Raw genomic sequence first — 27,386 nt, 5'->3', positions numbered from 1 at the left:
TAGCGTTTCAGTATCCCGTGATAGCCAAGAAGAACATTCTGGAGATTATCTGCAGCAATTTGAAATTCTTTCAGCGACAGAGAATAATATAAAATGAATAATACATTTGCTGTTGACGGCTTCATTGCAGATGTAAAGTCACGTATTGGTTAAACCCTTTACAGAATACAGATCTGGGCTCTGTAGATCCTTGAATGATTAAGTAAAGTCATGCAACTTTTTGAAAAAGTCAGTGTTTTATTGTAAGACTGAGGGGTTAAATTTCAGTTCTCAGGTAGCGATCGAACCAATTCATGCTGTTTTGAGATAATTGGCATTGAGATTGATTATTTATTTATTACAGTATTTCACTACACTAACATTGACAATTTTTATTGATGTTAGTTTGCAACTTTTTATTCTCCATTGTTGTTAGGTGCACTAAATGTCTATATTTCGTTAATTTAAGTTTAAGTTTTATTTTTTTTGATTTAGCTATTTGATTACCTGTGAACAATTATTTAGTGTATATAGTTTTTTTTTAATTTAAAATAAATGCACTGCAGATAGAGGGCAGATCTATTTAAGTAAACAGAAACAATTGAGACAGTAACATTTTGTAATGTTCACAACATGTTAACAACATGTTAACAACAAAAATAGCTAATAAGAGTTTAATTTAAGAGCTGATATCTGGACATTTTCCATGGTTTTCTTGATAATGATTTTGGTTATTATCAAGAAAACCATGGAAAAAAGGGTGGTCTAATAATTTTTTCCATGACTGTATTCATTATTATTAAATTGTTGGATTTTAGATGCCATACTCTCCAAAAATGGCCATCGGCTGTTGAAAATCATATTGGTCGACCATTATTGACTTGACTTTTGAATGCCATTTAAACAACTGTCAATAAAACTGCAGGAATCAGATATAGCACTCAAAGTGTTCATTACAACAGCTTGTGTTTTATGTGATATGGAAATTGTACATGTGTATTAGATGTTATGTAAACCCTGTTTCTGTTAATATTAGTTTTGAGCCAATGTTAACGTTAACTGTCTGAACTGGATGTGCTTGTGTCCAGGTAAAACATATTATATAACATACATGGAGATTTACATGTCTAATTTCAATAGGAAAGTTACTCTGATGAGAGAAAGCAGATAAAACGATCGGGGGACAATCTTAAAAAGAACATCTGTATTTTTACTGTACTGTAATTTTATTGTGAAGGACAGAAGTACAGTCTGATGGTTGATAGTGGTGATATTCATTTGGCTTACCCAAACACATCCAATTTCCAATTTCAAAATCAGCAGCCCCCATTGTTTTACAGCGAGGAGATGAAACTGACTGATCCATGAAAAGGATAGCGAACGGCTAATTCACCAGCGTTAGTGTCCTTTTGCCGACTCTTATATGGTTAAAACGATATACGGCCTTAAAGATTAGAAGTTAGACTCTAGTTTCACACCACTAAATTAATTGGAAACATAACATGATGGTTTATATTAGTAGTTAATGTGAAATTTTGATAGAATGTGGGATTGAGTGACGTTTGTGTAAACCTTCAGAGATTATGACTTTTACCATGGTATTTATCACTTTAATATCTCTATTTAATCTATCTATAAAAGCAAGAAGTGTCTGTGTGTGTGTGTGTGTCTAGTTCATATCTCTCTGACTGTTAGTCAAACTGACCTCAGATTTCGTATGTGTCTTGCTCATGGCACGAAGGTGTGCATCCTCGATTTTGAAGATTTTTGAATTAATTTTTCAAAATATCTTTATTTACGTAGGACGTGTTGCTGCATTGCACTGTTTCCGATCGGACGCCTTTTAGGGGAGCTCCGCCCCATTGTGTGATAGGCCTACACCTGGTCAGTAACACAATTCACTCTGGATTTCCACCCTGACTCATCTCGTCTGTAAGTCTATTTAGCCTACCTATCTTTAGGAGTTTTAAAGTGCGCTACAAGGTTTGATTTTTTAATAATATTCAAATAGTTTCCTGCGAATATCAATGTTCAATGTGTATGTGCAGGATGGTGTGGTACCTTATGGAAGCTTTATTCACTTCTTATGTTGCATTACTATGTAATTCAGGGATGACATTCATGTTGCTTAGCGTAATGCGCAATTTACACTACATTTTAGATTTATGATTGATTTTCGTTTTTTTATTTATTTAAACAGACTAAAAAAATCATATTTTCTATATATTTTTCAGTATTTTGTAATATTGTCAAGAATATTGTTTTGCAAAAATACCCTGAAATACTGTGATAATCTTTGAGGGCCATACCGCCCAGCTCTACTACCTAGTAATTCTCAGTACATTTAGCAGAATATTGAATATGCAATAGTGTCAATATAGGGATGCAAAAACGGTGAATCTATTAAATACCATGAAAGCAAAAACTGACGAGTAAACCCATTTGTTATATCGAATTAACAACAGAGAAAAAAATATTACATTCCTGCATTTGTTTTTACCATTAACTTGACTTAATCACGCGTGATGTTGGCTCTTGTAATGTCAGATGTGATAATTATGATATCAAGCGTATATAACGGGTACAGAGTGTAGAGTAGGACTCTACCAGAGGCCACAGAGATGAAGCAAAAGCCAGAATTAACTGGTTCAGCAGGTGATCTCTCCCACACTGCGTCTCCTGATTTACAGCCTTTTCCTTGTCCTCTGTCAGCACCGGGTCGGCCGCTGGAGCGTAAAAAAATCATTAAAAGGTGTGATCACTTTCTGTCGAGTCATGCTGTAGCTCACGGCGACAGACCTAGAGGTCATTCTCTACAGCTATACGCTCCACTGTCTCATATGTCTTTAATTAGAAATACATTTATTAAACCTCGGGGACGACGCTATGCGATCTGACTCGGAGATGATGGTTTCAGAGATCATCACAGGAGAGACTGTCGGAGGAGTCTGCGTAGAACACGATGTGATGTATGAATGGGCCGATCATTATGGAGAGAGTGTTAAGAATAGCACGGCACAGGGTCCCTCTGGGAGCGGCAGAACTGGCTCTCTCTCCTCGTCTTTTCCTCTCTGTTTTGCTCACACTCACAGTCACAGCACACTGAATTCCATTAGCGGTGGCATCAGTGTCTGTAGCACTTGTAGCCTGCAGCCTCTCACATGCTTTTGTGTGTGTGTGTGTGTGTTTGATCTCATCATTTGTTGTATTTTAGACGCAACGGGAATGAGTGAACCCTAGTTAAACAGCGCATGGAAATGTCAAGCCTGGGAGAAAAAACCGGTCCACTTTGCACATGTGTGCTCCTAATGGCTCGACAAAGACAAAGACACACAGTAAAAAAGCATCAGTCTGCACCAATGCTACGGACAAGATGCTGTGCGTGCGTGTGCGAGTCTGTTTAATGGGGTGATAAAAAAGACAAGGGCAGGATGTCATATCTCACCTGCAGAGCTGTCATACAAACAAGTACACAGATAAAAATAAGGAAAAAAAAGCGAGTGAGAGCAGGAGGAGAGCAGCGCAGTGCTGTTAACACGAGCCGGTCCAACATTCTGCTGAAGTGGTAATGAGCTGTGAATCCACATAGTATGTTGACTGAAACGCTAGCAGTAGTAATACCAAGACAGTTTGCACAGTGGAGCAGGATCAGACTGGAGGACCACAACTGATTTATTGGGCTTAGAACAAAAGATTTTCCCAGTCCCAGACTAAAAACCTGAAAGTCTTTAGTAAATCTAGGAGTTTTACTGGAGTCACGGCGCTCCTGTCATCTCCATCGTTAAGTGTAAGGTAGTAATCTGCACTGTTTTCATACATATATATATATATATATATATATATATATATATATATATATTAGGGCTGGACGATGGCCCTAAAAGAATATCACGATATTTCAGGCTATTTTTGCAATAACGATTATTCTTCACGATATTATGAAATACTTAAAAAGATATAGAAAATGTGTTTTTTTTTAGTCTGTATAAATAAATAAAAATCTAAAATGTAGTGTGAAGTGCAAATCTCAACAGTTGCCAAATACAAAAACGTTGACTCTTGACTCTTGAGTATGAGCAAATAATAAAAAATAACCATTTAGGGGTTCCGGGGGCATATTTTAATGACATTTTCTAAAGGAGCCAATATCATGATATGCATTTTCTTTAACCATAAAAAAAATATACCGATATTATCGTGAACGATACGATATGGCACACCCCTAATATATATATATATATATATATATATATATATAAAAGGAAGTGGCTTGAAAAACCATTGCAGGAGTACTGGGAGTGGATGGTAAGGTACTAATATGGTCCAATAAATGTTTGAAAGCAAATGATCTGTTCTTGGACATTAAATGAGACATTCTCTAGTCCGGTTATATCACTTGATTATGCATTAATTAGCGAGATCTCGGGACTCCGCTGTCCACAACAGATGGTCACAGACAGATCCGGTGTGTGTTGACGGACTGCGGAGATACGCAGCCGTTGCGGACGGACCCGCTTCGGAGTCGTATCGCATCCAGTGGAATCCGGGAGTAATACTGCGACTAATCATGAAAACATCCTACGATATGGCGCGCGCCTACAACAGTCATTTTTAGTCTTTAAGGTTCCTATTTAATTCACATAATACTATTTTGGATGGTAAAAGTATTATTTCACCAGATAGCAGTGGCTGAAAGCACATATTTGTTTTTGGATGATGATAAAAATCCATTGTGTACCAGAACAAACAATATATCTGAACCTATATCATTCCAACACCACTTTACTGTCGTCCTGCTGATTCTGTTTACACCCCCCTCAGCTTTAAGCGTTCTCTTCTTCTACTCTCCTCTGTCCACCTTTCACAGCACTAAAAACCCAACATGTGTAACACTTTATCAAACAACCCTTTGCATTCATTACTTTCCAATGAAACGCTGATTGACTTTAGTGCTTTTCCACTGTGATGCCTGATTCAGTTTGAAGCTGCTGTGAGTTTACTGCAATAACTGCAGCCGGCATTGATTCCAAAATGAAAAAGAAAAATTAAAAAGCTAGACTCAGCTACAGCTGTGTGATGGGGAGAGTTTGCTTTTGGATTTAACAGTATCGAGCATTTATTAAATTCATGCACTGAATCTGAGCGCGGTGGGAAGGTGTTTAACTTTCATTTCCCAGGATCAGTTTCTGATTACAAGCTGCTGAAATTTCATTTCAAACATAAAACTTTGTGTATTATACTCTAAAACTCAACACAAAGTTCTCACAGAAGTTATTAACGGTGAAGTTGGGACGAGTACAACAAGTGAGTTTTGGATGCAGTCTATAGAAATAAAATGCTATGATATTAGAGGGTATTAATTTATTTATTTTTAAAATTATTTTGATTTGTTTTTGTATTATTATAAGTTATTTGCCTTTGAAAATCATACATTTTACAAGCTTTTTATATAGAATATATTAATAAAAAAAGACATAATAGGATCAATTATAAATATATATATGAAAATACAATTATAAATAATGCATTAAATAATTAAATTACTTGATTAACCAAAAGATTATGAGCCAATTTATAAAAAATAAATAAATATATATATATATATATATATATATATATATATATATATTTATATTTCTTTTTGGATTATTTTTGAAAATCATACACTTTACAAGCTGTTTATATAGAATATATTAATAGAGATAAAAAGTAAAAAATGACAAATAGGATCAATTATAAATATATATATATATGAAAATATAATTATAAATAATGCATTAAATAATTAAATTACTTGATTAACCAAAAGCTTATGACCCAATTAATTTAAGGAAATATATATTTAGATTTTTTGGGGGGATTATTATAATTTATTTGCCTTTGAAAACATACATTTTACAAGCATTTTATATAGAATATATTAATAAACATAAAAATTATTTAATAAAATGTCAAATAGGATCAATTATAAATATATAAATAAAAATATAATTATAAATAATACATTAAATAATTAAATAACTTGATCAACCAAAAATTTCTAACCCAATTACTTTAAAAAAAAGTTGATTTTTTGGATTATTATAATTAATTTGCCGTCGAAAATCAGACATTTATATAGAAATAAAATTATAATTATAAATAATACATTAAATAATTACTTGATTAACCAAAAGCTTATGACCCAATTTATTTATTTATTTATTTTTATGCATTTTAACAGGTAATATGTCTTCAAAAAAATATATATATTTTTTTTTAATTGGGGCATGCAGGACCAGCAACAGAAGCCAACAAAAGCTATGACATAACGGTCAATTCTACAACTCGCTGTCACTTCGTGACTCAGTTATCTTTTAGAAACAACAGCTCACATACTACCAGTTGTAATTTGTTCCTGGCATCTTTGTCATCCCAGCTAGCAGCGCTGCTATCCGGTCAGCATGACTCTCTGCATCTTTAATAACATTTCCTCAGGAGGTCATGAAATGTTGCAGTAATCCTTAGTGTCCTGTGCAGAAATCAGATTCATTTTTAAAGCAGTCCGAGCTGCAAAGGCCGGGAGAAGAAGAGAAAAACTTAGTTGTAGTTCCTCAGTTTACATCAGAATAATCAACGGCTGGCACAGCTGGCTGCAGCTGCACGGCTGATTGGATTGTATGAGAAGAAGTGTATGTTGTGCAAGTGTTTTAAAACACAGGGAGCAGTGAGGCTGCAGAATTTTTCACCCTGTGTGATTCAGATTTTGGTTTGTCAGCTCCTATGGGCGACGAGGTGCCCGTATCAACAACATAATTTAATTTGGACAAATAGGGTGAATCTACAGCTCCCTGGCTACTGACGCTGGGATGCTCTTTCTTTGTTGCAGCCCTACTATTTGATGAGGCTGATTTTAACATGAAATTCTTGCCTGGGGCTGCTTAATTATAGATAAATGGGCTAAAACCTCAAAGTTGGAAGCATGTTTTTTAAAGGATCTGGGCAAGCGTTCTCATTTTGCGAGTCGCTACGGCAGCTCTATTAAAAATGATTAACATTTAGTTTTTATGCTTTACTGCCCACCTTGCCAAACGACACTGCCTCAAAATGCTGCAACATGCACCATAAAAAATTAAGGGGGCAAGGGGACAAAAATGAATTTAAGGATTGTCTCACTTTCTGTGAGGCACGAAGCGGCCCGGAGAAGCAAGGTAGGCATTTGTGAAGAATGAGCCGTATTGATTGAACATGAACCACCACTCAGAGGACTGATTGGTTTAAAAGGAGGAATGCTGAGTCATGGGGATGTCAGGCAGTCAGCCACTCAGGGTAAATACAGGTCAGAGGGCTGGGGTGGATAAATAGATATTTAGGGTAATGGTCTGCAATACCCCGATGAGTTAAAGCAGCCTCTTTTGAAGTTGCAGTTTTTCTTCCCCTTCCCACTATCATTCCCCTAATGGAGTCAGCTCAGGGTCAGAGATTTCCCATAGTAAAAAAATAAAAATAAAAACCCTGACTAGGCCGGTCACGATAATATATCGACTTATCGTTTGATATTAAAAAAAAATGGACACAATACTTTTTGTGGACTTGATAATTGTTTACATGCGTGTTTGTTTACATAAGCCATCAACATTTTCACCAGTCACGTTGCTTCTGTCGCTCTCCTGTCAGTCAACCTGCTCTCTGTGGGAGGCGCGGTTCACACACACACACACACACACACACACACACACACACACACACACACACACACACACACACACACACACACACACAGTGAGTGTTTCCTGACGGCTACACAATTCCAGAAAGTTTGGTGGAATAAATGGAATTGGTGCCAAAGCCAGAGTGGTCTGGTAACATTTCGGATTCAGTTACCAGAATTCAGAACATTACTGTTCAGCCAGACGGCAACCTCCGGGTCTGAGCAAGGAGGCAAACCAGGAAGTGCCTTAAGCTGCGTTCTACCGAAAATTCGAAAAATCGTTAACAAACCACCATTGCTAACTGTGCACAAAGTGTCCGGTGCTTGTTGTAAAGAAACGGAGGTCGCTAAGTGAACACATACTGCTGAAGCACATACATACTGTACTGCTACAGAGCTAACTGTTAGCCTGTTAGCAATGTGCTACTTTGTGCACTGACTACCCTGCCTCTTAAAGGAGCCACGCCACTCTTATAGTGAACGCGTTATAACGCAGACTTTTTGTGCTTTTTTAGTTATACTGCAAATGTTTGACAGGCAGTAGGAATTGCCCAAAAAATCTCATGAAACAGCTGTTTATTTATTATTTTTAATATATAATATTTGTCTCAGTGCAATTTCTGTTAACAGAGCCTGAGAGTCAATGTTTTTGTTATGATTGTAGTTTATTTATTTATTTTTATTTATCTAGGATGTTTTAATATTTATTTTCCACATTTCAATTACAATGTTCAATATTCTGGAGATTTAAAAATTAATTGCTGTGGAAAAGGATGCACTCAACAATACTATCTTTTATCATAGTAGTTTCTGGGAAAATATATCGTCCTAAGAAATGTGTTATCACGACAGGCCTAACCCTGACATGCAGATTTTGTTGATGTTTTAAAATGTCTCAGCAGAATATATTCATATATTAATATTTTTATAAGTTATACTCCTACAACTATTTATATTTTCCTTTTGTTGTTGTGTGCTGTCACTGTCTGCTGTTAAAATGGCCCAACTATCCCCTTAGGGATCGGTTTCATCTTATCTTAATGGAAAGACAGATCGAGTGAGGGCCGGGTGAAGGCACAGCGAGCCCCGCTGTTGTTTGGATGTCCTCTGGCTGGGGGGAAGGACAGACAGATAAACAAAGACATGGAGAGGGGACGTGAAGGAGAGAGGAGTAAATAGGCTTGCCAATTCTGGAAAGAGCCAGGATGGGCATGGTGTTTATGAAATGAAAACAAAACTGAAAAGAAAGGGCAAGAAAGAACTGAAAGAAAGACAGCGTCAACCCATATGATTAATATATAATCTAGAATTATAGTAGAGGTGTGGAAAAATCGATACAGCATAGTATCGCGATATTTTGCGTGGCAATATTATATCGATTCATGGCCACCAAGTATCGATATTTATCGTTCCGAAAGTCACTTTTAGGAATATATCATATTCATATGATATAGGAATAGGTATCATATGACACTAGAAGATCTAAGGAATCTATAGCCACCATGTATGTCAGGATATCGGGTAGTTGTTGAAATAACGCAGCAAAGTTCAGCTTTTTTTATGTTTCATTCAAAAAAATTCAGAGCATTGAAGCTTAAAGTTGAGGAAAGTTTAGAAAATGCTACAGTTGTTGTCGTCCATACATGTTTGATATCAGTTCAGTTCAGTTTGACTGAATACTTTGTTGGTCAGTCTGTGGGTTTGACTCTCATTGTGGAGAAATAAATTATTATTTTGTGGACACAAAATGCAGTGAAACAGTTAAATAGCAATATATTGTATCACAATACTCACCACATCACAAATTGCTTAAAATCACAATGATATCGTATCGTGACTCAAGTATCAGCATAAAATTGTATCGTGGGGCCTCTGGTGATTCACACCTCTAAATTATAGTTTGATATGTATACGATTATAAATTGTTTTAGGGAATCGCAGAGTTATTTAAATTAGTGTCATAAAAAGTGCCACAATATGCAGACGACACCTTTCTCTACGTGTCTCACCCAACTTTCTCCCCATGACATCAGATGTGCAGTGATGCAGGTCTGTATCCATAATGTCTGCTGTGCATAGTGGAGGCCTTAAACAGGTCCAAAATATATTCAGTTTAATTGGGCAGAGTCCAATTATATTGCTGCCAGTTTCAAGTCTGTGTGTCAATATTTCTCAAGCCGAAGTGAATCAAATAGTAGTCATAGCTGGCTAGCCTTGAACAGTGAAGTTAAAAAAGAAACATCCCATATAAGATGAAACCACACATAAAACAGTTTGTTAAACTGAAAATTCTGAAAATTGGCTTGAATATGTTGCACATTTAGAATGCACATAGTTTTTATAATAATCGCCATTGCTAAAACAGTCCAATTCACAAAGATCAGCCCTCATAGCTTCAATCAGTTACACTGAAATTATTAGCTATAATTAGCTGATAATTGACTTGAAAATGTCAACATTTAGAATCCACATAGTTTTGTCATTCATGGAAACCTTTTATTATTCTCATTATATTTCTACAGTGTTTTGTTCATTATTGGAGAGAATTTTAAACTGGCAAAGGACTGACAAATTCACAAAAGGATTGCAGCTGTTTTTGCAGCTGATAAACCTGCACAAATACAACAAAAAGAAACTGCGTAATTCTTAAAAGCACCTGCAAACGGTGATCTGCACATCTAACTGCACTGTCAAGCACATAGCATCCTGGTGCTCCTGTGCTATTTGCACGTATTTAACAGACTATGAAATCCCAAATATGGTTTCTCTCTGTCACATTTAAATGTCCCTGTTGCCTAAAATTCTGAGGAATATCAGCTGCAGTAAAGGTCATAAACCCTGCCCCTCTCTTGGCGCAAAGACACATTTTCTATACTTTTGCCACATGGATAATAGTAATGGGATGCAAAAACAAAAAAGGCAACTTCCACTTGGCTGCAAAACTATATGGCTGTGTTTCTGCTGTAATATCAGTAAGTTGTTGCAAGTGATGCACAATTTATGGTGCCATCAGCGGCTGCAATCCATTCTTTGTGGATCTACCCATGAGTGTATTAACTAAATAAATGAGACTGCTTATTTTTTGTGGCAGCAAAGGCTACACTATATATACTATACACAGACTTAAAAATTACAAAGGCAGTGAAAGTCATCGTCTTAGAATGTATTTTAAAGCTTAATTGATTAATATGTATTAACAGTTGAAAGTAGTCAATGAATTCAGAAAACCCTGCTAAACAGACCCTGCTGAGTAAAAGGTAACGACCGTGTTTTGCTTTACTCAGCAGATGCCTGGTGTGGAAGCCACTGCCTGTAGGTATAGCTGTTCCTCTGAGTCTTTAAAACCCATCAGAATGATGATAATGGTGAAAAGAGGGTTAACTGCTTGTGTTAGGTGCTCTTTGTCTGTCTTTCCCATCAGGAAATGGAACCAAGTGAGTAGACCGGTCCCTGGTGGCCATGTAGGCTCACACCGCTGCCAAGAAAAGAAGAGAAAGTCGAAGCAGGCTTTAGCCTCAAAAATCCTGATGTGCGCCACTGACAGTGTCTGCCAAAAAAGCTCCCTTTTCTAGTTAAATGTGTGGGCTGGTGTCAAGTTAGGAGGTCTAAACTTCACAGCGGCTTTCAGTCAAAATCGTTTCCGACAGCCGTTTCAGATATTTACCCATTTAAGGTAATGATATCTAATACCAGTGTATAGGGTAGAGTATTTATAAATCAATATGGCACCATTTTATGCAAAATAAATAAATAAATCACATCCAGTAAGACCATACTTTGATTTTTTTTGTTGACTAAGGCACATCCTGAAAGGTTCTGTGCCTGAAATAAACGGGAATAGAGAAAGTTTGATTAGTGGAATGTAAAATGAAATGGGCGAGGAGAGGAGAAACCTGGCCCATGGTTGTCATTAATGATGGATTGTATACGGATTTTTCAGCCCACTAACTGCACCAACCTGATCATTTATACTGCTTCTTTTCTTTTCCACATTAAGGCTGTTGCGTCTACACGTTTATACCTTTGATTTTACTTTTATTCTCCTGACTGTATTCATTTTCAAATGCGCTAGTTTTAAGCTAAAACCCTGTCTTTCCCCCATGTGTTGCATGACAGAGTCAATGAGGGAATAATATCGCTTAGAAGTGGTGTTGAAATCTGTGAGACTATGAGTTAGGGAATGGAATATATTAAATGGTTTTGCAGATATATCAGAAATATGCCAGCAAGATATGAGCAAATAATGAAAAATGTATCACAAGCTTTTTACTTGAGAGACAGCTCAAAGGGCTCTAGATCACTTCGAGATATGTCTTAGATTTATTTCATCAGCAATCTGGTGGTTACAAGAAGACAACTCACAACACATCAGATAGCATTGTTAACAGCCTGGTCCCACATTATTTTAGCCCCAAATCAATCGCATGGATTGGTAATGAAATTATCTTTTCTTGCTTAACAACTGCACTCATGCAGAAGGCAGAAATGGTCCAGCACTCTACTGTTTCTGTTCCAACTCTAATGACGTGGTCGTACAACTACAAACACAACTCTGCACAGCTGCTGTTGCCCACAAGCTGCTGCCTTTCAATATGGCCACCAGAAGGACTGTTACATCACCTGAAAGCCCTCACCGTTAAAAAACCCTGTGCAGAGCGAGGCTTGTTGCAGGCAATTTGTGGCAAAGCGATGATGTGTTACATACTGCTGGCCCATTACTGGCTCTTATAAGGAAAGGGAACATTCCTGTTCTTAGTGCTAGTCATCTTTTGTTTTCTCTTGCTGCGGCTTTGAAGGAGCTAAGAAACCTCACTGAGCTAAGACAGATTCATCCTCCTCCTCAGCTGGACAGCCGCGAACACAGAGAGCAAGGATATTACAAAGGAAGTGGAAAAAGAGGAGCAGGCAGGTGCAAAACACCTGAGGGCTTGTTTCGGAGGGAAAAAATTACAAGATCAGCTCCTTGTCACTTCCAGTGTGTTTGATCCTCTATAAACCTGCTACTTTACTCCAATACCTAACGACCAGAGGGGCTTTTTACACAGTGTGTTTACATGACACTTGAAAGAAACAAATTGTTGCCTTAATCTGGCTATAACTGGAGAACTGAAGTGCATGTAAACGTGTTAGTCTGACTAATGAGTTCTCCAACTCCAATTGGGACACCCAGATAATGCGATTGGAATTGGAACAAGACAACACATGTGCGCATGCTCCACCCCACCCCCGCGCTGGCGTATGACCCCGGAACAAGAACATTCAAGGAAAGCTGGTTGCAGTAGCCGGTGGCATTAGCCGGTCACATTAGTTGGTCACATTAGCCGGTCATTAGCCAGTTGCAGTAGCCAGTTGCAGTAGCCGGTCACATTAGCCGGTCACATTAGTCATTCATTAGCCAGTTGCAGTATCCAGAAACATTAGCCGGTCGCAGTAGCCAGTCGTAGTAGCCGGTCGCAGTAGCCGGTCGCAGTAGCTGGTTGAAGTAGCGTGTCACATTAGCCGTTCGCAGTAGCCGGTCACATTAGCCAGTCACATTAGCCGGTTGCATGTAAACTGGGACAAGGACAGAAGTCCGATAAGACGCCCAAATCGTTTTTTTAAGCATAGATCGATTAAACTGTGCATGGAAACGCACTGACAGATAGATCTCAACAACAACAACAACAAAAAACAGGTGTATAGGTCGTCTGTCACCTGTCTTCCTCCTTTGCTCCTGCCATCAATTTGGGTCATAACAATCTGTTTGCAGATAGTATAAAGAGCCACAAAGTCTGCAAGTAACATATTTAAGTTATGTCGCATAACATTCTTATTTTAACCCAAACCACGACCTTAACCTAACCAAGTAGTTCCATTTCACAAATGTATCCACTTGTTTAAAACTAGTACTGTTTCATGTTATAGAGCAGTTATATGTGATGCTTTGGGAGTCATTACCAAATGACTTATTCTGTAGTTTAGGTATGAGGATGTCGGTTTTTACCAGGGTTGAGCTTTCAGTTATCAGTATATTTGATTGAATGTAGTTGACAAACGAAGTCCATAGAAGCACATAAAAGGAACAGATTCTACAAAATGAATACATTACTCATTCAATATGAAGTCCAAGGTTGTAAAAATCAACGAAAGATTTGACAGTGTGATGAATTTGTTGGAAAGCCAATATTAATACCCTTGGATTAAAGCCACTTATCCATATATTGTAATACAATAAATGTAATGTAATAAATGCAATGTCATGCCCTGAACAAGAATCCCACATCTTATAGTCGTCATTCAGTGAATCAGTGAGGCAGGTTTCATTACAGCTTTTACAGTCTGTTGAGTGCTAACACACCACGCCACGCTGGAATGAGTTCTCAGGTCAGACAGCTCATAACAGAAATAATAAAAACACTCCGACTGTGTTTGCAGACAAACGTCTATCATAGTGGATGTGGATGACACTGACTGAATCTCATGAGAGCCAAAGACAAGAGTATACTTGTCTGATAAATCAGTTGCATCTCACCAACCCATTCTGACTTCTTACTCTTGGTCAGTATCTCTCAACATCAGATACAGACCCACGGGGCACCCTTTAGAGTCCACAGGAAATATAGCAGGCTTCTAACTCACTCACAAGTAACCCTATCTCTGTCTTGGGTGGTGGATGGGTCAAACAAACCCAAGACTTTGACCTTTGGCCCAGAAAACCAGTTTTTGTTTTCCATGTGAAACCAAAGTTATTTTAGGTACCCTGCAAATTATCCTCTATACTTATCCTTATCCTGTTCGACATCATGTTATACCTACACAACTGTGTCCAGTAGCTACATACAGTCATGGAAAAAAATATTAGGCCATTTTTTTCTTCAATTTCTTGTTAATTTTAATGTCAGGTGCAACTAAATGTACATTTGTTTGAACAAATATGATGATAACAAAAACAGCCATTTTCCATGGTTTTCTTGATAATGATTTTTTGGTTATTATCAAGAAAACCATGGAACATGTCTAGATATCCGCTTTTAAATTAAGCTCTCATCAGCTATTTTTGTTGTCATTATATTTGTCCAAACCAATGTATCTTTAATTGTACCAAGCATTGGAATGAACAAGAAAGCAAGGAGAAAACAAAGGTGGTCTAATACTTTTTTTCCATGACTGTACAGAAGTAGTTATCTTAACCCAAACCCTGATGTTTTTCTCATCCTTTACTAAGAAGTTTTCTTTCCTAAACTTAAATGAGTAGTTTGGTGCCTAAACCTGTGTTTCCTGTGAACAAGGTAGTTTATTTTGAAAAATTATTATGCATGTAAGAAGTGGAAACTGGCACACTGTCCCTTATGGTGCTTTCAAAACCCAAAGTTTAGTCCATTTCAATCAAACAAGGTTAAATCTTTGTTATGGATTGTTTGGTCGATTGTGAACGCTCCAATCATACTCTGGTGCTGACCAAAACAACCAGTCCAAGACCATTTGTTTCCAAACTAACCCTAGTTCGGTTCGATTGCACTGTGAACGTAATCCAACCAAATTACAGCAAATTAACCAAAACAGGGATTGTGGGCTACCAGCACGGGCATTTTGTGAGATGTACACAGAGCAACAGGACTGGGAGAGGACTGACTCGGACTTCTACTGAAGTCTGATGTTTGCTTGACATCTTGGCCAAAGAACACATCCAGGAGATGCTGAATAAAGTCCCCAAAAACTTCGACAACAATATTTCATGATGCATTCGGCTCCATGTTGCTGTGTTTATTTCCCCATTTACATTTTCCACTGCAACCTTTCCAACCAATAAGAAATAATACTGTGAGTATATTTCCAGCCCTTATTTGGTCCACTTACATTTCTGCACTGTAAAAGTAAACTAGACTTAATACGAAAACAACCAAAAAGATTTGATTTCACTCCGTTTCGGACTAACCGAATGGACTTGGATTGTGAAATTGCCCCATGCCCAAAACTGGTGCTAGGGGGAACCTCGAGTGTCACATTTTGAAGCGCAGAGCTAGCCTGGGTATAACCATACTGCCTTGCGCGCTCGATTTCATTTCAAACCTGCAGGCGGTCTGGCAACTACGGACATTTCTTAGCCCTGTTTTAGGGATCCAATCACAAAACGGGGAGGGACGGCAATTTTGGCGATTTCTGTCGCTCTACATACATCATCTGGTATAACTGGTACAATTGGCTAAGAGCTACGTACAGACATTTATGATAGACATTCGTAGCGCCCAGTAAACGGTTCTGGAGGATCGTAAACTACACCTCCTCTACGGAGAAATGAATGGCTGGTTTCCAGACTAATCTCATTTGTGATTAGTCTGGCGTTAGCCAGGCTAGCGCAGAGCAACAAGCTTCAGTATTCGACGAGTTGCGAGTGAGAATGTGTTGATCTAACAGCCAGTTGGTAGATCGGTCGCCCACTGATCAGAAAGTCAGTGTTTTCGATCCCTGGCCGTGGCAGCCTACATGTCGAAGTATCCTTGAGCAAGTTACTGAACCCCAAATGGCCCACCGATGCTGCCTTCATCGGTGTGTGAATGAATTCCCAAAGGTGGCAGGTGGCACCGTTTAGGGTAGCTTCTGCCACCATTCACCAATCGTGCGCTGGCGTCGCTACGTGTCGCCTGCTGAAACACGCTTGGCTGCTGTATCAGCCGACTGTGGCAAGTGGAAGCAATGTGGCTTCTGGCTGTCCAAAGACTGAGGAGACATTCAAGGTCAAACATTAAGAATGACTCATCAAAGCATCCTCCATACACACCTCACGACTCCAAGAGCCACTGTGTGTGTCTGTGTGTGTGTGTGTGTCCAAGCATGTGTGTGGAAGTCAACAGGCATGTCAGCAATGTTTTATTTGTAGTGGATAGTGCTTGAGGCCAATGTGTACCTCTCTCTCTCCCTATCCTACTCCCAATGTTAGTGTGTGTGTGTATTAGAGGGATAGAAAGTGAGAGAGAGTGCGTATGTGTGTGTGTGTGTGTGTGTGTGTGTGTGTGTGTGTGGGCGTATCTTAATGAAATCTGACAGTGAATTGTGACAATCAGCGAAGGAGCATCCTGCAGAGGTTAATAAGCTGTACTCCTCACAGCAGCAGCAGGCCGCCATGCACCCACACTTACAACACAGACACACACCAATCTCCTCTGTGTTTTCATTCTCCTAAATTTATATTTAGAGATTACGGAGTTGAAATTCATGGCCCTGTACTTTCAACTGCTGTGGGGGGCAATCTTTCCAGTTTGTCACCTCCACAAGACTCTCAGGACCTCAAACGGCAGCATCACTCCGCCTCGCACTTCCTGTTTTCTGTGATAAATAACAGCCTATAATGAGATGTCACTCAGCACGCCGCCGTCTCCCTCAACCCTGCATCTTTTACACCACTCATACACTCACACACCATCAATTCTGGGTCTAAAAATACAACCAAACTTCTCTGTAGGAAAACAGAATTAGTCAGGTTCTTTGCACAGGAAGTAACATCCCAACTGCTAATTTACAGTAACTGTTTCTAAAGGGAATGTTGGGAGCCTCCTTTTGTTAAATTGATAGGAAATTGTCAAGGTTTAATAACCCATGCTCCTTTTTGTTTCCCAGATTCAGATTAGCAATGTTGTTGAGATGTTGCGGTGATAGTAACAGTAATATTAGCATTAGCAACACGTGTTATTATGGTGAGTTCACAACAGGCGGCAACCTCCGGGTCTGAGCAGGGAGGCAAACCAGGAAGTGCTTTAAGCTGGATTCTACCGGAAATTCCAGCAGGGGGCGCTAAGTTTGGCTGCAAAAAAAATCTGTTCATTGATTTCAATGCAAAATGAGAAAACTTCTCACTTGATTTATTACCTCAGAAATTTTTTTAGGACAACACTATGGTCTCAGTCGCTAGTAAAAAATCTTCTTCAAGACAATTTCATGTTAATAGTTCTAATAATGGCCCCATTGAGAAGAAAATAGAAGATAAAGAATCATATGATTTGGGGCGTGGCTATCTTTGATTGACAGGTCACTAACAAGGCGAGCCGTCATCAGGAGAGAAGCAGAACAATGCGTATCCACGGCAACGTGTCAATAAAGTTATATATAATGTCATATAGATATAACAAAGGATAGGATATTTTAAAATTTCTTTTCCACATTTCAATTCCAATATTCTCAAAATTAAAATCATTGATGTGGAAAAGGATGTGCTTATTATGCTCTAATATCGTTAGAAAACTAAAACAACATCGATACAACAATACTATCGTTTATCTTGATACTTTCTGGTCAAATATATCGTCCTAAAAATGTGTTATCGTGACAGGCCTACTAGTCATTATTTTGGCCGTTAAACAGTCACAGCAGTAAAAGATTGTTGTAGTAGTGGGCGTATTTTCCACCTTGCCAGGAGTACAGTTCACATCGGGATATCCTGATATTTGTTTGGTTGGAAATTTGCTGTCGACAACTCTTTTTTTTAACCCATAAGAACCCATGGTGACACCCATGTAACAAACACTTTAAATCTTCTAGAATCTCCCATATTCAGCTTTATGCTTCACCTTAACTCATTAAATCCCTAAGCGACGTATACTCAACACCCTGGTGTGGTGGTCATGTGACTTTGACAGGAAGTGACTTCTCTAAAATGTTTCTGTGACTGGAAACAGAAATGTGAAAAAGTAGCTAATTATAAAAAGCCTATTTTCTGTAACTAGACTAAGTTTAAACTCATTTAACAATTCTAATCTGTTGATGTCCTTTATTGCATTTTAATTGTTCTGACCATATTTCCTGAACAAATTAAAGTTACAATTATGATATATGTTATGGAGACGCAAACAAAAAGGCACATGGTTATTTGTTTTTATTTCTTATTGATTTCTTATTATTTTGTTACTTAAAAACAAATCAGAAAAATGATTTGTTGTTAAACAGCACTATTAATGTCACAATTTTGATGAATGTTGTGGAGATGCAAAGAAAAAGGCAAATTTGTGTTTCTGTAAGCAGAAAATTTGTCTAGTTTTTTTTATTTTACAATAATAAATATCATAAAAATAAATACCATAAACGCCCAATGTGACATATACGTCACATCACAGATCTTTGACTTTTAGGGGTAATATATATATTTTTTTAATCAGGATAAATGTGTTCTATGTGGTCCACTTGGTCTGTGGTATATCCCCCATAATTTTTTTCCTTTAAGGACAAATAGGTCTGGGTTCTTATGGGTTAAATATACATATTTTTACTAAAGTTTTAAAAATGAAAAGTCTGTAGCTAGGGTTTTGAATGAGCAGTATCAGGCTTTAAATCCCCCACCGAATCAGCCCGACTCTATTCCCAAGTCTGGAGTCATGTTGCTGCGACCATCTGCTCTCTAACCCTGCCCGAGCTGCACAGATCACTGCACTGCCACCCCTGGATTATGGCATCAGAACACACAGACACACAAACACACTCACACACATGCATCTTGGCTTAAACGTTGCTGCCAAGTGATGACTGAGTATTTGTGTGTTTCCAGCCATTATTTACAGTAACTCAATGGACGGGACTGGTGCAGACACACTCCCATTTCTGGCCATGAAAATCCCATTTCTCCAATTACAGCCTCTACAGAATTGGACTATTATCGGCCAATATTATCCACTAGAATCACTTTTGAACAAACACTTGGCTGGTGTGAAATTTAGGGATATTATAAAAAAAGGAGACAGCTGCTCTGGCTTGGACTGGATAGCAGTTTGTGTCGATTTTCATCTATTTTTAAGCCTCGGGGTTGAAAAGTACAAGCAGAGAGGAGCAACACATGACAGGTTTGGGATGATGGATGCATGAAGAAAAACATGAATAACAGACGACTTTGTGAACAGAAGGACCAGTGCTGATCAATAATGGTGAAACGACAATATTAATTCAGCCATTATCGGAGGATAACACCAAGGCTCTGTGTAGATTTGGTTCAGATTAGTGTATGTGTTGCACTAAGGTACAGACCATGTACAATAGTTGAGACATGCTCATGCATACTTAAGTGGCAAAATCATGAATAATGTTTCACTAGATTCCAGTAGTTTCCAGGCCTATTTTTACATCATATCTGTCATTTTCAATTTAAAAGAAAAGCAATATTTGTGTGGTGGCTCTGTATCTGTACACCCACATATTGATATAGCTGGTCCCTCTAGTGCAGTAGTTCTCAACCTTTTTGAGTCGCGACCCCCAATTTAACATGCATGTTGTCCGCGACCCCCGCTCACTGAGCACAATCTCACACGCACAGTTCAGATCACCCAAAAAAGAAACAAAATGACCAAAAAAAGACACAAAATGACTAAAAATAGACACAAAATGACCAAAAAAGGAAACAAAATGACCAAAAAAGACACAAATTGACCACAAAATGATAAAAAAAGACACAAAATGACCAAAAGAGACACAAAATGACCAGAAAAGACACAAAATGACCAAAAGAGACACAAAATGACCAGAAAAGACACAAAATGACCAAAAAAAGACATTAAATGACCAAAAACACTACAACGCATGAACACTTTAACACAGTGGAGACAGAGCTGACTTCCAAAATGATTTGGCGACCCCCAGAAATCATCTCGCGACCCCATTTGGGGTCGGGACCCCAAGGTTGAGAATAGCTGCTCTAGTGTACAGGTACACCTAAAAAAAATAGAATATTGTGAAAAAGTTCAATATTTTTTGTCAATTATTTCAGAAAGTGAAACTTGTATATTATATATATTAATATTATTTCAAGCCTGTTTTTCTTGTAATTTTGATGATTCTGGCTTACAGATAATGAAAACACAAAACTCAGTGTCTCAGAAAATTTGAATATTCCATAAGATACATAATGAAAAAGGATATTTTAAACACAAATGTCAGGCTTCTGAAAAGTATGTTCATACCTATACAGTCAATACTTGGTTGGGTTGCTTTTGCATGAATTACTGCATTAATAAGGTGTGGCATGGAGGAGTTTGGGGTTTTCATTATCTCTAAGCCAGAATCATCAAAATTACAAGAAAAACAGGCTTGAAATATTACGCGTAATGAATCTATATAATGTATGAGTTTCACTTTCTGAAATGATTGACAAAAAATATTGAACTTTTTCATGATATTCTAATATTTTGAGATGTACCTGTAGGCTGCACAATATCATAAAGCTTCAACAGAAACTCTGAAGTGTTGAAAGCAGGCCGGAGGATATTAGCAGCCGATTTTGTGGTTAAAAAGTTTTTATTTTAAATGAATTTGTCAACATTTTAATGCTACTTTGTTGAATTGTTTATGTATGATGATGCAGTCGTGATGCAGCACTACGGAATCTGACTTGCAAACACTGTAAACACACACACACACACACATACACACACAAACACACACTACAGTATTTCACTATCTCTGTCTCTTTCAATTCCTTCGTCCAGAAATACATGGAGAGCTCAGAGGTCTATTTCTGAAACACTTTGACACTAAAGTCAGTCAGGCATTGCTGATGACACACATGCACGCATGCACGGATACAGACACACACACACACACACACACACACACACACACCCTGGGCGAGGTAATACATTTGTTTAAAGGCATTCTCCTGACGATGCAAAATGACATGCTGCCTGCTCTGTTTCCCAGCGCTCTGAGAAAAAACCAGAAACTTCAGCCCTGATTTACTGCAAAATCAGGCTTACTCCTTTAAAAATCCTCAGCCCATTTCTTACATGTCATTGCCCTGAATTATAATTCATATAAAAACTTGTTGCCATAGCAGCAAAATCCCTACATTCCCTTTTTTTTAAACAGAGGCACTAGAATAAGAGGCAAAACCATCAGAGAGTAGAAGTTATGAAATAAGGCTTTCCAAAAAAAATATGCCACAAAAATCCTGAATTACACACAAAAAAACAGGCGGGAAAGCAGCTTTGTGGAATTAAAAATGACTGCGAGAGGTCTTAAAAACAAGGGAACAAGTCCTGCATCGCAAATTGTGGAATTCAATGCCACAGGAGAACAACAATCAATGACTGATTTACTGGCAACGCATGAAGTTCCTGCAAAAGCCTATAGAGCAAATGTTTGAGTCAAAGCTGAGCTGACAACACTGCTGCACACTCGGCTCCTGCATTGGCGCATTAGTTAGATAAACATCAGAAATCGGAAGATTCAAGGAGGAAGAGGCCAGTGAAAACGCTCCGCAATGTTACAAAGAAAAGAAAAGAATTTGAGAGTGTCAGAACTATAAAGGGAACTCATTTCGATCAATCACGGTATGCAAAGTAAGAACACAAAAAGACACTCAGGATAAAAGTAGGCCAGTCAAAGTGACGAGATGAAAAATTCAAATGCCTCAATCACTCTCGAGTCATCCTCAGACTCGGCAGGCTGGAAATCGTTCAGCCTGTAATGTGTCGGAGAGCTGCTCGGAGAGGTTTCAAGGTTACTATTTATTCCTGAATGCAGCCCTGGCCCCTCGGAGATCAGCGGTCAGTGTGAGCAGATGGCCTGCATGCTCTCGGCCCATTCCCCCGCTTTGTTGTGGCTTAACACAACAAGGCACGGGAGATACGAGGCTCAGATGTGACGCCTGTGGGAGTGTGTGGATCATGTGACTGTATGAAAATACCATCCAGTATGTTTTCCTTGTCTGGAAATACTGTTTGCGTCATCCTTTACCTGGTAATCTTCTCATGCCATTATCAAATGAAATATGCACTGAAACTATGGGTTGAAAATTGTGTAATTTCAAATAAAGACCTTTTATAAAACCTCTGGAGTCTCCAAAAGAGCCAAAGCATGGCTTTTTCATCACATGCAGACCAAAAAAAAGACACAAAAAGACACAAAATAACTAAAAAAGACACAACAGACACAAAATGACCAAAAGACACAAATGACCAAAAAAGACAGAAAATGACAAAAAAGACAGAAAATGACCAAAAAAAGACACAACAGACACAAAATGACCAAAAGACATAAAAAAGACACAAATGACCAAAAAGACACAAAATGACCCAAAAAAAGACACAAAATAACTAAAAAGGACACAACAGACACAAAATGACCAAAAGACACACAAAAAACACAAATGACCAAAAAAGACAGAAAATGACAAAAAAAGACACAAAATGACTAAAAAAGACACAACAACATACACAAAATGACCAAAAGACACAAAAAAGACACAAATGACCAAAAAGACACAAAATTACCAAAAAAGAAAAGACATGAAAAGGATTCACAAATGGAAAAAAGAAAAAACCCACGACTCCATAGAGATAAGCACTTTTGCGATCACTAGGCTTGTAATTCTTATTTATCTCCCCTTTGTGATGATTTATTTGATGTACGACACATGCAAATGTATCACGTAATGTGTGAAATTTCAGCTCAGTCATCTGTGATGCGCTCATCCTGTTGCCCTTCACAGCCACACAAAATGCCCCGAAAACTGTCCCTGAACTGAGACATCACATGGCCAAACACACAGTTTTACAAGACTGCATGATCATGCATCTAATGTTTATATTTCACATTTTACAATATAATACCTGTAATCCTTTGCAGAGGTTTACAAATGCTACTCCACTCCTTGGCATGTCCTTTAAAAGACATGACCTAAAATGTGAAAGACATGAATTGTGCATGAATAATTATAATAATGCAGATTTAGCACAGCTGGTGAGGCAATGTTTTGTGCATAATTTTACCCCAATTTGCATGTGTACTGTATCTTTTCTTTTTTTTGTGGTATTGTTTGGCATCGTATTGCTTGTGACCTTTTGGTAATTTGCAGGTCATAATAAATCTCATTCTCTCCTTAAAAAGGTGGCTGAAACAAAGCTCCAAAGTAATTCAAATGCTGTTAGACCAAGTGATGTGTGACTGAAAGACATCTTCATATTTCTCACTTTTCAAATGATTTAACTCAGTATCAACAAACCAATGCTTACTGTGTTTGTGTCGGATTCTGCAAAATAAATTGTATTCAGCCACTGTGACAAAATGATTTAAAAAGGGCAATCTTGCCAAACAGCCACTGTGAAACCTTTGTGAATCTTTTGATGTTGCAGATAAGAAATTTCAAGCATAGCGATCACAAAATCGCTTGTAAAGAAGTGTATATTTAATTTAAAAAATTCAATTTTTTGAAAAACAAATATGCCAATTGGTGAAAGCTTAGATGTGTCTAGACTATAATTAGCTAAATAATGGGAGGGGCTCAAGGCAAGTTTGCATAGAAAAATATGTTGCATTGAAATTGTTATGTACAGTATGCATACTGATAAAATAAACTAAAAAGTAACTATAATTTTGCATACAAAAAGAGACACAAAATGACTAAAAAAGACACAACACACAAAATGACCAAAAGACACAAAAAAGACACAAAATGACAAAAAAAGACACTAAATGACCAAAAAAAGACACAAAATAACTAAAAAAGACAAAAGACACAAAATGACCAAAAGACACAAAATAACTAAAAAAGACACAACAACAGACACAAAATGACCAAAAAAGACACAAAATGAGAAGACAGAATAACAAAAAAAACCCCACAGAAGACACAAAATTACCAAAAAATTACACAAAATTACCAAAAAAAGACACAAATGTATGTAATGTCCTTGCCGTGGGAGATAAATAGGTATACAGGATGTTGTTGATGTCGAGAATCAGCTAACAAGGTGAAAAAGACTCTTCTTTTTATTTCAATGTGACTTTAAAGAGCCCACACTGCACTAAGGCTTGGCACAAACCTAGCCCAAGGCTGCTGAATTATGATTTTTTTTTTCTCTCTCCGAGCCTCCACTTCCTCCTCAGCAACAAAGAGAAGTACTGAGAGCACAAATCTTATGTTAGTGTCAATGGCAAATCCTTGGAGGATATAACCAAGTTGAGGTGTCAAATCCGTCAGTGGCTTCTTCAAAAAGCCACCTGGAAACATGTGTGTCCCCCGTTAGACCCACCGATTGATGATAATGACACACTGCAGCCACAAACACGCTTCCACCCTGGGTGAATGTGGTGGAGAGGTTGCTAGTCTGTGTTAGAAGTTTGAACCCTGTCATTTTGGCAAGTGAGAGATGAAAGCACTGCCCCTCAGGGTAAAAAAAGAAAAAAAAAGAAAAAAGCAATGCCCTTGAAAGCCCACAGGTACGCCTGGTGCAGAAACACAACATCCTTGTCAGCAGGGCGACCGAAAAATAAAAACGTTAACTGAACTAATTCCTCTGAATGAGCTCTTGAATCTCAACAGTACACATTTTCCTAGAACTGCATGCTGTATCAATAAATATTTAACAATAATGTACATCAAAAGGCACAACATTTCTAATTCAGCACACATACACTCAAGGCATAACAACAGGGGAATTGCAAGGCATATAATAAAATATTCTAAGCAAATAAGGAGGGAGGAAAGGGAATTGTATGAGTATAATCAAATACCCTGTTATCAGCCAGCCTGTGCCTTTTTCTCAATCTCTGTCTCATTTCCAAGTACTGCTCGTCATCATGAAGGATCAAAGTTAGAAGGAAGTGCTTTATTTAGCTGCATAATTATTTATAAGCCCCCCAGAACAACATTAACATGAACAAGTAAAACAAAATGCCAACACAGTCTGTGCTGTGCTGCTACAGGTGATTAATGACTGATCTGATTATTGTCGTGGCTAATGACCCGATATTGATGGATGCAGGATCCGAGCAGACCGGGTTCGCCTGCAGGCAGCTCGCATCTCCCAAGCGAGCCGTTCTTTCTAGTACGAAGAGGGATTTTAACCAAACTCCGTTGATGAATTTCACAATTTTAGGCTTCTCTGCTGTTTGACTTCCAATGCATGCTTTAATCACGTGTCTTGGGCTATTTTAAGAACAAACAGTAGCTGCATATTAATTCGGCGTACGACTAAAATACCAAGCAGCGTGTAATTCAATTAAAATCCAACTTTAATCATTATTTCACCCAGGGCTGGTTCTAGGCAGCATATATGAGGGGGCAGTCAGAAATGTGAAGGGGCATCATGTGAACACATCATGCTCCAGCACTTTTTTTTCTGTGCTTATAGTAACGATGCTGTCTTCATTGAAAGGGGTCTATGTGTCCAACCCCAACCTGGAGAAGTGGATTACACTTTGTCAGGCCTCTACCTTCAGACCTGTCCAGGTGTCCCACCTGAAGACTAAGCTCCTAAAATAAATGAATAAAATAAAATAAAATAAAATAAAACGTCCTTCATCCAGATTTCAACCAACAATCGTGTATCTTGTGTCCCCTTTTCGGCTGATTTTTCCGCTACTGCCGATCATTTTGTCAAATTGTAATGCATATTAATTTTGTGAGTATATTAAAATGTGCTTTCTCAACTTCTATTATTTTGATTTTGCAAGACATTTATTTAAGGGGACTCAGTCTGCCCCCTCTTGCCCCAGCGTAGAGCCGGCCTCGATTTCACCTCTTTTTGCCCACACCAAAACACAGTTATTGTGAGCAGGGTGAATTAACTAATTAATTAATTAATTAATGCGTTTTATGAACGCCGAATGTGCTATGAGATTCTTGCAATTCAGGCAGGGATAAAATTTTTGGTATACCTGTTAGGAGAGTTGACCAATAACACATTAATTCCTAAATTGGTGAAATTGTAAACGGAGTTTGGTGCCGAGTTCTCACACAAGAACGGGAGGTACAGCAGGGTCTAACCCAGCCAGGGGTTGATTCACTGCTCAGTGAGAGTATAATAGGGATAGGCCTCGTATTAACACTCCTTACCTTTGTCAGCTGTGCTATTTTCTTGCTCATCTTCAGGTGCAGGTCTTGGGTATATTCCATGGCGATGCCGGTCTGAAAGGACATGCTGGATGTCGAGGTGGATGAACTAAATTTCCCCTGACCGGCAGGGCAGTAATACTGCTGCCAACCCGACCCAGTCGCCATCTTCACGATGATGCTTCAGATGCTTATTAAAGAGAGATATGGGCTGTAATAATAAATAATAAACTGGACTGGTGCTGAAGGAGACGATGATGAGGACCGGGACAGTGACCGCGACACAACCAAAAAAAAAAAAAAAAAAAAAATCAAAAATCAAAAATATGAAGCCTTTTTAGCCCACAAACTGTTAAAAATTGGTTTCATTTTGCTCGGGTCCGGATTCTAGTTATTGTTGTTTTTAAGCTCCAGAGACGTCAGCTGCGACCATCTTCAGAAAATGTGTCCGTTTTCAGCGGTCCGAGGTGCGGGTCCCGTCTGCTGTCACCTGGCGCTGATGTGGAGCTGTTTGTTTTCGCTCCCGCTCGGTCACCTTGATGCCGATTTTTCTCCTCAACGGCAGCCGTGAAGAGTGATTCCTCCTCGGTGCATTCCGGCTACATTGACGGAGAGTGTGTGGAGATTAAAGGTACGTGTGTGTGTGTTGAGAAACAGTGTTTAGGACAGGCTCAGCTGCTGGTTGCTGCTCCTCTGTTGCCATGGATCACCTCAACAGTTTATGCTGCATTCACGTAGGATGGGAGCAGCGCCGCGTTCAGGTGCTGTGGGAAAAATCTAAATGAGGATGTGTGAGCAGGGCAGGGCCGGTTCTAGCCCATTGGCTGCCCTAGGCGATATTGAGATTTTGCGCCCCCCCCTTCATATTCATTCTGATATAGGTACACTATGTTATATGTATTATGCTACACTAATATTTGATACATGAAC

General features: G+C 38.4%; 1 protein-coding gene across 1 annotated transcript in view; it reads right to left on the bottom strand.

Annotated features, from left to right (window-relative positions):
* The window catches only part of fam184ab (family with sequence similarity 184 member Ab), a 253,926-nt gene extending 226,750 nt beyond the window's left edge, over positions 1-27,176 (bottom strand). Inside the window, exon 1 of the mRNA XM_059357047.1 lies at positions 26,460-27,176. Within this exon, the coding sequence (XP_059213030.1) occupies positions 26,460-26,624 (165 nt within the window). The 5' untranslated portion in view covers positions 26,625-27,176. The remainder of the gene's footprint in view (positions 1-26,459) is intronic.
* Positions 27,177-27,386: the final 210 nt, after the last annotated feature.

This window comes from Centropristis striata, chromosome 18, assembly GCF_030273125.1.
Source record: "Centropristis striata isolate RG_2023a ecotype Rhode Island chromosome 18, C.striata_1.0, whole genome shotgun sequence".
Taxonomy (NCBI): Eukaryota; Metazoa; Chordata; class Actinopteri; order Perciformes; family Serranidae; genus Centropristis; species Centropristis striata.
This window is presented reverse-complemented; position numbering and strand designations above follow the sequence as displayed.